This window comes from Podarcis pityusensis (genome assembly GCF_964106645.2).
Source record: "Podarcis pityusensis genome assembly, chromosome: 17".
In the NCBI taxonomy this organism is placed as follows: Eukaryota; Metazoa; Chordata; class Lepidosauria; order Squamata; family Lacertidae; genus Podarcis; species Podarcis pityusensis.
Window position 1 is genome coordinate 34903839 of NC_138042.1, and position 14328 is coordinate 34918166.

At 48.8% G+C, this 14328-nt stretch overlaps 1 protein-coding gene across 2 annotated transcripts in view; it reads left to right on the plus strand.

The window, feature by feature from the left end:
- The window catches only part of CORO2A (coronin 2A), a 67418-nt gene extending 53824 nt beyond the window's left edge, over positions 1–13594 (plus strand). For both annotated transcript variants that reach the window (XM_080986864.1, XM_080986865.1), the window contains exons 7-12: positions 374–478; positions 736–832; positions 4975–5087; positions 5193–5283; positions 7533–7792; positions 10206–13594. In XM_080986864.1, coding sequence (XP_080842990.1) covers positions 374–478; positions 736–832; positions 4975–5087; positions 5193–5283; positions 7533–7792; positions 10206–10337 — 798 coding nt within the window. In that variant the 3' untranslated portion in view covers positions 10338–13594. The remainder of the gene's footprint in view (positions 1–373; positions 479–735; positions 833–4974; positions 5088–5192; positions 5284–7532; positions 7793–10205) is intronic.
- Positions 13595–14328: the final 734 nt, after the last annotated feature.

The window sequence follows — 14328 nt, forward strand, 5'->3', positions numbered from 1 at the left end:
TTTTGTTGGGAGCCGCCCAGAGTGGCTGGGGCAACCCAGCCAGATGGACGGCAAGCAAACAAACAAATCAAAGCAATTATGAACAGAGATGTGCAAAGAGCTTTTCTCTGTGAGAAGGCACAACAGTGGCTGATGTGGGGCATGGCATGCCTGCGCCATTTTGTGTCACTTTCCCTGCTCTTTTAGATGTGGCAGCCATTTTGTTTTATGCCAGGCCCCCACAGCCGCCATTTTGTGACTGGTGCAAACTCCCTATGTGCCCAGTGGCCCCAAGAGGTTGGCGGCCCCTGCTCTAAATCCTTCTGGAACTGCATTTGTTGTTCTTGTTGTGTTTTGCCACTTTATAGCTGTTGTTTCTGGTTTCCTCACGCAGGGTGACCTTTCCGTGCCTTTAGTAGAGGAGGATATGGACGGTTCCTCGGGTCTCTTGTTTCCTTTCTATGACTCGGACACACACATGCTGTATGTGCTGGGCAAGGTGAGTCCTTGCCCTTGCTACAGAGTCTTAAGTATGTGGGCAAGACGATAAATAAAACTTGTGCGATAACTAGATTCCCATGCCTGGCCATTGAAACCGCTCTCCACGTGGAACGGGCACTTGAGCGAGTTAAGAACGGTGGCAGTATTCTTTAGCTGGGGACCATGAAATGTCTTCCTCCAAATGGTGTGTCGGGAGCCAAGCACACCTTTCTCTTGGATACAACACTGTCCTCTTGTCTCTCCCATGATCTCTAGGGCGATGGGAACATCAGGTACTACGAGATAAGTTCGGAGAAGCCATACCTAAATTACCTGATGGAGTACCGCTCCCCTTTGCCCCAGAAAGGAATCGGTGAGCTTGCCTACATTTTCATTGCTGGTGATGTGCGATAAAGGGGTGTCCGTGAGCAACCGATACGGCAAGAGGCAGCTGGTCATGGGAAGATAACGGGCCTCCCTCTGTTCCTCCTTCCCTTCAGTTTTGTCACAGCTGTGCAATGTGGCTGAGGTTCTTCTTTTCGCCACTTCCCTTTTGCCACTGAGGGAATTTCATCAGAGAACTATTGCTTTACTTCAGGCTGTTCAAAAATACCATTCTAAGAGACCTTTCTCTCCCCCCCCCTTTAGCTGTGTACACAGCATACAAAGCATACAAGGCTCCCCCCCCCAGTAATCCTGGGAACTGTAGTTTAGCTCTTCACAAAGCTACAAATCCCAGCAGAGTTCCCAGGGGGGAAGTGGTGTCTTTTAACTCGGTTTTAAACACATGAAGCTTCCATCTGAATATGCAACTGCACCATAGAGCGACCATTTTCTATTCCAACTAACAGACCTCCTTCTCTGGGGGTGCAAAGGGGAGGAATTGCTTGGCTATAGCCCAGCCGAATCCTCAGTCTCTTTAAACAGCCCCCCAACTGCAGAGGAGGAGGTTGTAGCTGTTATGTAGTGTAGTTTCACCCTGGGCCAACAGGGGGATACTGTATATAGTTTTCACTCAGGTCTGTAGATAGTTTTCACTCAGGTCCGCGCCAGTTATTTTAGGCGGGAACTCTGGGCTGTTGTGGTTACAATGTTGACAGCCGGCTGCCTATAAATACAGGCCGGCTGAGCTGTTCGCAGTCAGTTCTATTCCAGCTTACCATAATAAAGAGCTACTTGAAGAAATCGCTGTGCCGGCTGCTATGTCAACCCACGACTTAACACTGGCGACGAAGGTGGGATGGATGGACATCAGAGCACAGCCAGATGCGGCCAGCCTCTGAACTAAGCTGAATCACTGAGCTGAATCACAGAGCGAAATCACTGAGCGAAATCACTGGGCAGAACCAATTCAGAGCTGACTGTTCTGGCTAGAGCACTGTGTTCCATCCATCGCCCTTCACGCCGGCATCGGAATCATGGCTTCACTTGTGCCTCTACCGCCGTTTGCGCCAGCCTCTGAATCATGGGACTCCTACCTCGCTCGGTTCGACTGCTACCTCCAAGCCAACGAGCTGACAGCAGTATCAAAGGATCGGAAGCGGGGCCTATTCCTCAGCCTCTGTGGGCCTGAGGTGTTTGAGACGGCCCAAGCGTTGGTTGCGCCTGAAGCAGTCCAGGCAACACCATGGGACACGATCCAAGAGAAGCTCCGCAACCACTACGCACCAAAGCCGTCCAAGATTGCTGCCCGCCATGCGTTCTACCACCGGAACCAGGTAGAGGGGGAGTCAATCAACAACTACACCACCGCCCTGCGACAGGCTGCAATGCACTGTGAGTTCCGAGACTTAGACGATGCCCTGATGGATCGAATCGTCTGCGGGGTCCGGGACATCCATCTGCAACGGCGCCTCCTAGCCAAGCCAGACCTCACGCTACAGAAAGCCATTGAGGAAGCTGTGACCTCAGAAGCTGCTGAACGCTCCGCCCAGGAGATCCGCAAGTCCAGCAGCCCGCGTCTTGCTAGGGAGCCAGTTCCGGTGCATCATGAAGAGGACAGCAGTGAGGAGGCATCCTCCAGTGAAGACGATGACGTGCACCAGACAAAGCGGGAGCGCAGGAAGTTCCAACAGAAGTCCAAGGGCCAACCGGAATGTGCTGGCTGCGGAGGCAACCATTCCCGTGCCAAGTGTCGATTCAGAGACGCCATCTGTAGGAAGTGTTCCAGAAGGGGCCACATCGCTAAGGTCTGCCGATCGGCTCCGTCTGACACCCCCCCTTCATCGACTCGCAAGTCCAAGTCTTCACTCCAGTCTGCCAAGGAAAGTTGTTTCGCTCTCACCAACTGCCGCTGCCCGTCTGGAACCACGATTGGCCAAACCGACTCGCCTACGCGATGCAAGCTGAACGTCACGGTGCTCATTGAAGGAGCTCCATGTGACATGGAGATCGACACCGGGTCTGCCCTGTCCATCGTGTCATGGAGCACCATCAAAAGACTGGTACCCAGAGTGTCCAAAAGGCAACTTGACTCTCACCGCGTACACCTGAGAGACTGTTGGCGTTTTCTAGTTAAAACGCTCCGCGGAAGTTGGAAGTTAATACTGAATCTCTGTTGGAAGAGCACACTTTGCCCTGGGTGTAATTACATGGAGACTCTGAGTTTAGGAAAATTAGAAAGTTACTTTTATTACAGGAAATGCATGTTTGAGAGAAAAGATCCTGGTTCTGTGTGTCTAAGGTAGAGACACAAAGGATGTCTCTCCTCTCGAGGAGAAAAGCAAAGGAGGAGGAAATGAGTAGGGTGTGTCATTTTAGGGGGCAAATTTAATTTTTGCAAATTTCTTCAGTGAGAGGGTCTTAAAAATATGTTTTTGGGTGTGAGGAATTCAAAACTGCTATTCTTTTTTATGATCAGACAATGTTTAGCTTGGTCCATCTATGTTTGGTGAAGAAGCACAAAAACTGCTTTTGGAAAACCAAAGAATTTTAATTTCACCTTCTGAAAATATCAGTTAATGCCTAATAGCAACAATAACAATAATAATAGCTACAAGTACTTAGTCATTTTTAATGATTACTATGCAGTTCTACACAGTTTTACTTCCCAAGCAAAACTGAATAGCTCAGTAGATTAGAGCATAGTGCTGATAATGCCGAGGTCGCAGGTTCCATCCCCAAATGGGACAGCTGCATATTCCTGCATCGCAGGGGGTTGGAATGGATGATCTTCGGGGTCCCTTCCAACTCTACAATTCTCTGATTCTAAATTATATTAACGTAGCCAAAATATCTTTTGAATCCCCAAGTCATGCTGCAACTTTTCAGAACCCCTCATTTTGGAAGTTGAAAAATTCAGCAAGCCCTAGGAAATGAGATCAGCAACCCTGAGAGGTCTAATGCCTGAGAGAAGGTCAGCACCAATTATGTAGGTTGGAAAGGACAGTCTAAAACAGGCTCTTCCTCCCACGCTTTCCCAAGCAAACACATCAGCCTCCACTGCAAGCTGAGTTGCATCCCAACACTTCTCAACAGTAGCTCTGGGCTTTTCCTGACGCAAGTCACTTCCCGCTTGCTACTGTAGATTTTGCCGCAAAGCAAACCAAGGGTGAGGCAGTGAGACCAGCAGAGAAAAACGGAGTGGCTGTTAAAGAGACAGGAGAGTTTTCCAACTTGTTCCCTGGTGATCCCACATCAGGTTGGAGACAGAGGCAGCAACGTTTAAGAGGAGTTGGATGGGAGAAAAAAATTGCACAGAGAAGGAAGCAGTGTGTTCTGTGATGGTTGGAGAAAGACAATGTCGTAAGTGCTGGGTGGGAGGTAAAGACGTAAGAGGCCAACCGTGCTCCCTGCTCTCTGTTTCCCCCCCTCTACAAGTCTCCCTGCATGTTTGTAGAGGAAAAGGGCAGCTGGAGTTTTAGGCCCCATGTTAAGTGCCTCCCTCGATCAGTGGCCCATCTAGTCCAGCAATCTGCTTTTGCAGTGGCCAGCTAGATGTTGTGGGAAACTTGTAAGCAGAAATGGAGCTCTGCACTTGTGCTTCCTCACAAGTGGTACAGTCATACCTCGGGTTACAGGCGCTTCAGGTTGCGTTTTTTCGGGTTACGGACCCGCCAAAACCCAGAAGTATCGGAACGGGTTACTTCCGGGTTTCGGCGGTTGCGCATGTGCAGAAGCACTAAATTGCGCTTTGCGCATGCGCAGAAGCGCCGAATCGCAGACGTGCCGCTGCAGGTTGCGAACGTGCATCCCACACGGATCAAGTTTGCAACCCGAGCGTCCACTGTATTCAGAAACTTACTGCCTCCAGCAGTAGAGACAGAACAAGACTATCATGGCTAGTGGCCTTTGATAGTTTTATCAATGCCTCAATCATTTTGGCTGCACATCCCTGAACCTTTTCCAGCTTTTGGAGGTCAGGCGACGAGATCTGTTCACAGTATTCCAAATGCAGTCACACCACAGATTGGCATAATGGGATTGTGGTAATTGCCAGTTTTATTAGCATTGTTGGCCAGTGCATGTCTAGTTTCACACTGCCATAACACTTCTCCCTGCTTCCCCGGTCTTTAGGTTTCATGCCAAAGAGGGGTCTGGATGTCTCTTCCTGCGAGATCTTCCGATTCTACAAACTGATCCCAGCCAAGTACCTGATAGAGCCAGTGTCTATGATAGTTCCGCGTCGGGTGAGTGAATCTCTCCTGGCTTTCGCTGGGTGGCTTCTAAACAGGGCTGGGGGGGGGTGGCACTTGTTCAGATGTAAGCCAGTGTGCTCTGGTATCTCTCTGCAGTCTGAATCGTACCAGGAAGACATCTACCCGATGACAGCTGGAGCCCAGCCAGCCCTGACGGCACAAGAATGGCTAAGTGGCAGTAATAAAGGTCAGTGAGACCCAAAGGGCCTGAATCAAAATGATGTCCTCCTCTCTCTGGTCTGCATCGTGTTAACAGCAGACCTAGAGGATCAGGTGAGCGACACACCTGTAGGAGCGTTGCTAGGTTTGAGCGGGGACCCTGCGCAAGATGCCCTTTAAGCGCCCACCTCCCATATTTCTCACTGTCCTCCCCACCTCCTGCCTGGCTTTGCTGTTCCCATAGTGACAAGTGCTTTCTCTTGAAACCACTTGGTGTAACTGGAAACTGCTGGGATAGCTCTGTCGGTCGAGCATGAGACTCTTAACCTCAGGGTTGTGGTTTTGAGCCCCACGTCAAGCAAAACATTCCTGTGTTGCAGGGGGTTGGACTAGATGACCCTCGTGATCCCTTACAGTTCTATGGAAGGTGTGCTTCCCTGCCCATCCGTTGAATGGTAGTACAGTCATACCTCGGGTTACAGACGCTTCAGGTTGTGTTTTTTCGGGTTACGGACCGCCGAAACCCGGAAGTACCAGAACGGGTTACTTCCGGGCTTCGGCGGTCACGCATGTGCAGAAGCCCTAAATCACGCTTTGCGCATGTGCAGAAGCCCTAAATCGCGCTTTGCGCATGTGCAGAAGCGCCAAATCGCAACCCGCACGTGTGAAGATGCACCGCTGCGGGTTGCGGATGCTGCGGATCACGTTCGCAACCCGAGCATCCACTGTATGAGCACACCTTGCTCCCGCTAAGGAGCTCTTCATAAGCTCAATTGTTCCTTTGTAGCCATGTTGGTACCTACCCAACACTGGACATCAGTGGATGACAGGTATTGGGCAGGCAGATGTGATTTAGGGAAAACAACCCTGTGGGCCAAAGGAGGCCTAGCAAGCCAAATTTGGCTCATGGTCTGGAGATTCCCTGCCCCTGCTTTAAGCATGAGCAACGTTGAGAGAGGAAGCTACAGAAATGTAGGCCCTGCACTTCTGCAGTGAATGTGTAATGATCACCTGAGACAGTCTCCAAGGCTTGAGTCCTCCTTGAGGGTGGTTGCACGCAGCAGCAGAGGCCTAGAAGGTCTGGGCTGACTTTCCTGCTTAGCTCGCTGAGGAGCTCTGGTGCATGGAAGAATCATTCTCTTTTGGCCTAGCCAAAGAAATTGGGCAAAATGTGAGAAATAAACTATGTATCAATACATCGCCCAGGAACGGTTTGAGGGCAAGAGCGTGATGGCACCTTCAACCGCACTGTACCGTCGCCAGTTGAGGGCCCCATTGCGCTTTGGCCCTCAAACTGAGGGAGGAGCGAGCTGCTGGGGCCGATGCATCTCATTCTTCCCTCAGTGTGCCAAGAGTTGGCGGCAGAGGGACTTTTTCCGACGCCAGTGGCCCAGTGTGTGGAGGAAAGAGCTGCATCGGCTTCAGCCCTGCAAGGTGCTGGGCTGAAACAGCCGCTGCTCCGCCGACAGAGCTGAGGCAGATTCACTCTGGTGCCTCATGGGGCTAGGCCCAATGCAGCTTGTTCCTCCCTCCGCTTTTCAACATCGCAGTGTATCACTATATCACGATGTTTGGCTGGTGATATGTCACAATGTTGAAAATCTGATATCGCCCAGCTCTAGTTGTGTGTACTTTCTCTAGTGCAGAGTACAGTGGTACCTCGGGTTACATACGCTTCAGGTTACATACGCTTCAGGTTACAGACTCCGCTAACCCAGAAATAGTACCTCGGGTTAAGAACTTTGCTTCAGGATGGGAACAGAAATTGTGCTCTGGCGGCGCAGCGGCAACAGGAGGCCCCATTAGCTAAAGTGGTGCATCAGGTTGAGAACAGTTTCAGGTTAAGAACTGACCTCTGGAACGAATTAAGTACAGCGGTACCTTGGGTTAAGTACTTAATTCGTTCCAGAGGTCCGTACTTAACCTGAAACTGTTCTTAAGCTGAGGTAAAACTTTAGCTAATGGGGCCTCCCACTGCTGCCGCACCGCCAGAGCACGATTTCTGTTCTCATCCTGAAGCAAAGTTCTTAACCTGAAGCACTATTTCTGGGTTAGCGGAGTCTGTAACCTGAAGCGTATGTAACCTGAAGCGTATGTAACCCGAGGTACCACTGTATATCCGTCCTCACAGGCTTCATTACTGGAATGAGTGAAATCTGCTTCTTTCTGTCATTCATTGGCTTGGCTCTAAAAACCTGTGTGAGTCTTCAGAGTCTGTTCTGAAATCCTCTGATCTTCCTGATCTTTGTGCCAAATGCTCCTTCCTGTTGCCCGCAGGCCCCGTCTTGATGTCTCTGAGACCAGGCTCCGTCATCTTGAACTCTTTGCCACCCCTCCCTGCGAAGGAGGCAGCGCTGCAAGCCACAGAGCCTGCCCAGCTGCGGACCCGGGTGGCAGACATAATTGAGAAGCCAAGCAGGGTGCAAGAGAGATGGGGGTACTGGAAGGCCGAGGAGAGGGGGCCAGAAGACAGGAAAATCGGGCTGTCGAACGGCTTTGATGTTTTTGAGTGTCCTCCGCCCAAAACAGAAAACGAGGTATGATTGTCTGACAGCGAGAAGAAGCCTTGTTGGCAAGTCAAGATGAGCAGCTTAAAGTGGGTGCTACCGCTCCGGCGGGAAGCTAAACGGTGTTTCCATGCGCTGCTCTGGTTAAACCACAGAGCCTAGGACTTGCCGATCAGAAGGTCGGCGGTTCGAATCCCCGCGACGGGGTGAGCTCCCGTTGCTCGGTCCCTGCTCCTGCCAACCTAGCAGTTCGAAAGCACCTCAAAGTGCAAGTAGATAAAATGATAAATAGGTACCGCTCCGGCGGGAAGGTAAACGGCGTTTCTGTGCGCTGCTCTGGTTCTCCAGAAGCGGCTTATTCATGCTGGCCATATGACCTGGAAGCTGTATGCCGGCTCCCTCGGCCAATAAAGCGAGATGAGTGCCGCAACCCCAGTCGGTCACGACTGGACCTAATGGTCAGGGGTCCCTTTACCTTTACCTAAGCTGGAAATTGGCTAGCTGGGAGTCCAGAGCAAGGAAAGTCCCCTTTCTCAGGGTATGCAAAGCAGTACAAGGAGTGAGGGCTTGCCCAGTTGGGCAAAGCGCCAATACAGCTTGTTCCTCCCTCTGCATATTTAAACTGCTCAACTGAGGAGTGTGCAGCTGCCCTTGCCTCAGTTGAGCAGTAAAAGGAGACCCCAGCCCAGCACTGGCTCCTGCAAGCCAACGGTGGGGTGGGATGGGGGCTCTGTGAAACTGCTCACATGAGGGGAGCTGTCTCAGCTGGGGAGGGGGAACCTTCCCGATCCCCAGTTGAGCTGCGCAAATAAGCTGCACTGTCCCAGCCTGCAAGCCAGGGTGAAACCTCCTCAGCTCTCGAGGTGAGAGCTGGGGCAGTTTCACCTGGTGTCTTGCGGGCAGAAGCCAATGTATCTTTTCTTCCAACATCGCAGCATATTGGCCAGCCCTACTGGGGCGGGGGGTAAAAGGTAAAGGTAAAGGGACCCCTGACCATTAGGTCCAGTTGTGGCCGACTCTGGCGTTGCGGCGCTCATCTCGCTTTATTGGCCGAGGGAGCCGGCGTACAGCTTCCGGGTCATGTGGCCAGCATGACTAAGCCGCTTCTGGCCAACCAGAGCAGCACACAGAAACGAAACGCCATTTACCTTCCCACCGGAATGGTACCTATTTATCTACTTGCACTTTGACGTGCTTTTGAGCTGCTAGGTTGGCAGAAGCAGGGACTGAGCAACGGGAGCTCACCCTGTCGCGGGGATTCGAACCACCGACCTTCTGCTCGGCAAGCCGTAGGCTCTATGGTTTAGCCCACAGCGCCACCCGTGGGGAGGGCACTAATATTTTTCAACCCAAGACCCACATTCGCAGTCTGCCAGCCCTCCAGTGGGCCTCATGCACACGCAGCCTGCACATATCTCACACCCATACAGGGCCATTCCACCTCCCAGAACTGAGATAATTTCAGTACTCCAGAGCAGGGGCTTCCAAACTGCAGCTGAGCTTCATTAATGCGGTCTATGTTGTGTCTGCTAAGGACGGCAGGCACAGTGCCTCCTCCATCGTTCTTAGAAACTGATGGTCCATCCAGGTGAGCGGGACATATCAGAAGTGACGGGGCGGGAAGCCATTGAATATTGTGGAGAGGATTAGCAACACAAAAGAGCGAGCGGGAGGAAGCAGCGAGAAAAAAGTCAGTGTGGAATTCTAACTGTAATGCAACAAAATGCAATGCAAGAAATAAAATATGATTAAAGATCCTACAGCATCTAGCACAGTGCGTTAGAATTCCTACAGGAGGCAGAAAAATCATTTAGTGGTCCCCCAGGACCCTCGCCTATTTTCAGGTGGTTCATGGGGCAGGGGGAGGTTTGGGCACCACTCCTTTGGAGGAACTCGCATATCTTAAAATTACTAATGAAGGCTCATTAACTTTGGCATACTTAGGGAAACTTGTAAAATTGTCAAGCCTCTTATATACTGAGTTCTTTCCCCTTGTGGTGCCTGAAACCTCTCCCATCATAGCCTTGGGATCAGTTTTGGCACGGCTACAGTTAAACAACCCACCACATTAGGAGCAGCAGGTCAGAGTACCCTGGAAACAGAAAAGGATGTTTCACCAGTACTTGGGAAATATCAGAGCGTTCCTTCCTGTTTCTGGAGCACTCAATGTCTTGCTCTCAATGGCTGTGGCTTGCTCAGCACTGCACAAGCCTGGGACAACCCGGTCAGATGGGCAGGGTATTATTATTATTATTATTATTATTATTATTATTATTTAGCAGCTGCACTCACCTTTGGGGCTGCCAGGGCCTCTTAAAATGTCTTACCAGGGTCACAAGTTTGGCCACCGCTGATCTATACAGTTTCAAATAGACGTCGGACAGTTAAAAAAATCGTGGTGGATATAGATAGCATAGTGACTTGTGAAACCTCTGCTTTCCAGCTGCTGCAGATGTTTTACCGGCAGCAGGAAGAAATCCGGAGGCTCCGCGAACTGACGATTCAGCGGGACGTGCAGATCAAACAGCTGGAGCTGGAGATTAAAAACCTTCGCATGGATTCTGGCAGGTTCTGACGGGACGTCGCTTGGCAGCCTTTGGAAGGCGGTTCAGACTCCAGGACTGTGGTCGCCTCCAAGTACTACTGCGGGGAGATTTTGGATTAGGACTTGAGATCTTATAGGCAACTCATTGCCTGCCTCAAGTGCCCATTTTCTGGAAGCCAGAGGCCGCTGGGATTCTTACGGGTGCTTTGTTTACTAGCCGCCTTCTTTGAACCAGAGAATGAACTGGTTTGAAAGTGGCCCCAGAGTCACTCTGGGAAGTCTCAGTGTGAAGGCAGAGGCTCCCTTGTGCCTGTGTGTGCCTGGTACTTCATTGAGGAGCAGCGAGGGCATCTTCCAAGTCCCCGGTGCCCATCTGAGCTTGGCCTTGTGGTGGTTTTGACTTGTCCAGGCTGTCTAGCAATGACCCGTTGCAACATGAAGACAAAGTGGGTCAGGACTCTTCCCTGTTCTTCCCCGGAGCTGAACAGAGCAGGCTGTTTCTACACTGAATTACTTTTGTCTCTCTTGTGGTCGATGATGGTTTGGGGGGGGGCATGTCTAAGTCATCCGCTTCCCTTAGTTTTATGGGTTTTCCTTTGCAAATATGGTTGCACTCAAGAGGTGAGGAGCAAAGAAATGGGAGTCTGTAATCAGTAAAGGCAAAATCAGGAATGTAGGTTTGTTTGGTTATAAAGGGGAACTAATTTCAAAAGCCAAGCTTTTGAAAGGGACGTTTCATTGTTGAGCCTTGTGAGGCAGACCAGGTCGTAACCAGAGCATATCTGCAGCTCCTGTCAATACACAGTCACCTTTCAGCTTCACCCATAATATTTCCTCAGAATCACTTCATGCCTTAAGCAAACAATAGACTGAGGACCAATTCTCTGAACTGGCTTCCTTCCAGTTGCCTCAAACCCAACCTTCCACTAGTTGCTTCTTCCCTCCATCACTTTTCCACTGAATTTTGTTGCCAGAATCAACATGGGACATTGCAGGGCAGTGTCCAGAAAGGAGTTCAGACATCCAATTTCCAGCTCATCTTATAGAATATTCCGTCCTTCCCCATTTCATCTGGTTCAGAGCCTGTTTCTAGGATTACGCTTTTGCAAAATCACAAGGCTCTTCTTTCAAACGGTTTCCCATCTTCTGCTCCGATACCTACAACCAATGCTTTGCCTGATCTTCCATTGCCTGCTGATTCCCACACAAGTCTATGCAAAGCACTGCCATCCGCGTAATTCTCCTTCCAGGTCTCGGGGCTGACCACCTGAAATATCTAAAGACTGTGAAGCCCTGGGACAGCGAAGGGATGAGTCTTTGGGAGCGGGGGGGGGTGAGTCTTCTGGCGGGATACCTTTAAAGCACTTCTCCCCAAGTCCTGAAAGTTAAGACCTGTTGCTGAAAAACAAAAAAATGGTTGGGCTCCTGCGATGTCAGGAGCTGGGGCTTGAAGAAACGCAAGCAGCCCTGCTCATAATAAAATCATAAAAACCCCATTGCCTTGGCTAGTTCGGGAAAACTCAAGAGTTGTTCAGGAGTGAGAGCAAGGAGCACACCCCAGTCTGGTCACTGTAACACGTCTGATGTTGGGGTTAAGTAAGGCTTGGCCTACAGTGCTCACATTCTTCTATCTTCAGCTAGATTTCCCCCCTTCATTCACTTTCCGCATAGCTTCTCAGAAAGACCAATAATTACCAGTTCAAAATTCACTCCAAAGACCTGCTTTTAATTGCAGCAATCCCCAATGGCTTGATAAAACTGTGCCCAGGCATGCCTCTCCCCATCTTGCTTTTTATAAATTTTTTAACCTTAGCATTAGATCTGCCAGTGCTTGTTGGGAGTAACGCCTCTCATATCCTACCTATAGAAGCAACAGTGCAGCCTGGATTGCACTATTCAGGTTATTGGGAAGAGGGTTGGATAGTTCCTGTGTATACAAAGTTATATCAAGAATCTAGCCTAGCTTTCTCTTGGCCATAACGCCTTTTCTATGTGCATATGCTTACATAGGGAGCGCATTCAGGTGATTCCTCCACTTCAGTCTGAAGTGCTACAAGCCCAGAAAAGCTGTATTAATTGTGGCTTTGCTACTCTGGTGGTCAGAACAGTGCAAGAGGCATCATGAAACCTGTAGGAAACTCAACCTTACTTGGATACCAAGGTTTTGCACTTTTAAACTGACCTCTGAATATTAAAGAGTATTTTATATCCATTGCTCGTGGACTTTTATCCAATCCTTTTAAAAACTAGTGTCTCCACACTTTATTCCAGAGGGCCGTGATCTATTAGGAACTTTTAATAGTCATGCTGACTGTCCATTGGACAGTCTAGATCATGTTGTCTCTCCCAAATGTGACTAGCCATTATGTTCACAATCAGGGCACAATGGGGATATCCACCCTCTACTGCTAATCTCAGAGATTTTCTCTCTCCTGCCCACTGCCCCTAAAAAAAGCCGAGTGATCAGTTTTATCTAGCTGTTGCTAACAGTTTATTGTTGCAGTCCAACAGCATGAGACTGCTGTGTAGCCTTTTTGCTGGTTGACAAGGTTGAATCCAGGTTCCTGTTCCCTTATCCCAAACAACTGATGAGAAGGGATCCAGCATTTATTTTTAACAGATTGTACACACACAGGGATGGGACTAGGGCACCATCCATGCAGAATCCGTTGGCACAGGCTTTAATACCTCCAGCTAAGGATACATGTGCAGATAGTCCCAATCAGGATGGAGGAAAATGATTGTTAGTCATACTTAGGGTACTCATTCATATCAATGGACAAGTCAATTAATTCCAGTGGGTCTACCCTGATTATGACTAATGCTGGCTACCACCCCTGCAATTTGTGGGATTGCTCTCTTTCCTTGTTTACAATGCAGAATAAATTATTTAAAGTAGTAGTCAGCTAAGGCAAAGGGAAAGTTAAGTTCCAAAATGCATTTTTAAAGTGTACCTTTAAATGATTTTTTGCTTGTTTTTATGCATTTTATCTGATCAACAGACAGCAATGTTAGCCATTTATCAAGGGGATTCCTCAATCCTAAATCTACTTGAAAAAAAATTACTGCATTATGTTTACTGGTAACCTTTCAGAAAATGAATAATTCAGCACTTGAAAGTTATTTTTTAACGTATCACTTCTCTGTTCTATGTAAACCTTGGAGATGGTACATTTTAAAGCAACGCTTTACTCGTGTATGTTGGAGGGAGAGAAATGAAAAGAAAATATCTATACAGTAATAGCAAACTGGTTACGCTTTATTAAACAGTGCCTAACTATATTTAATGATTGACAGTATTCTTCAGTTTTTTGTTATCTTCATTTAAAAGGAAGTAAATCATTCAGAATACAGTTGGGGGGCATACCTGAAAGATATTTGACTGGTCACAATTGCACAAGGAATGATCCAGCCAAAGTTAAACACTCTTAACAGCTGATTGGTTTCAGTAAGAAAGTGGATTCAGTGGGATTCAATCCTTAAACCAAAGCAAATATCCGAATGTATCACTCTGTTCCAGTTAGATTCCATGCCAGCCATGCAACCAAGTCCACAAAAAGCTAGTAGCCTACTACAGTTTTTACTAGTGCTACCGACCATGCGTATCAGTGCAAGTAATCTGTGGCACATCAACAATATGAGAAACACACACTTTATTCTTAAATGACTGACAAGCTGCCTGTCCACGTAGGCACAGCAAAATGGGGAATCATATGCACAAATAGTTTTACATAGGTTTCCTACCCACTTGGGCTGGAATCCCATCAAACACCTATTTGAGAAAGAAAAGTAGGGAAGCTGGTTTCAGTCTCCTCCCACCCTGTGAAAACAGCCAATTAAAAAACACATTGCTTCAAGTTGTTTTGTTCTACACATACATGCAGCCCCAGGAGCTATTGAACCAAGATATCCACCTAACTTAAAAAGAAACTCAAAATGGAGTAGTAATTTTCTGATCACAAGCACCTCTTTTCTTAAATTGGCTTGTACCCAACATATATATGTCCTCTAGTATATCACT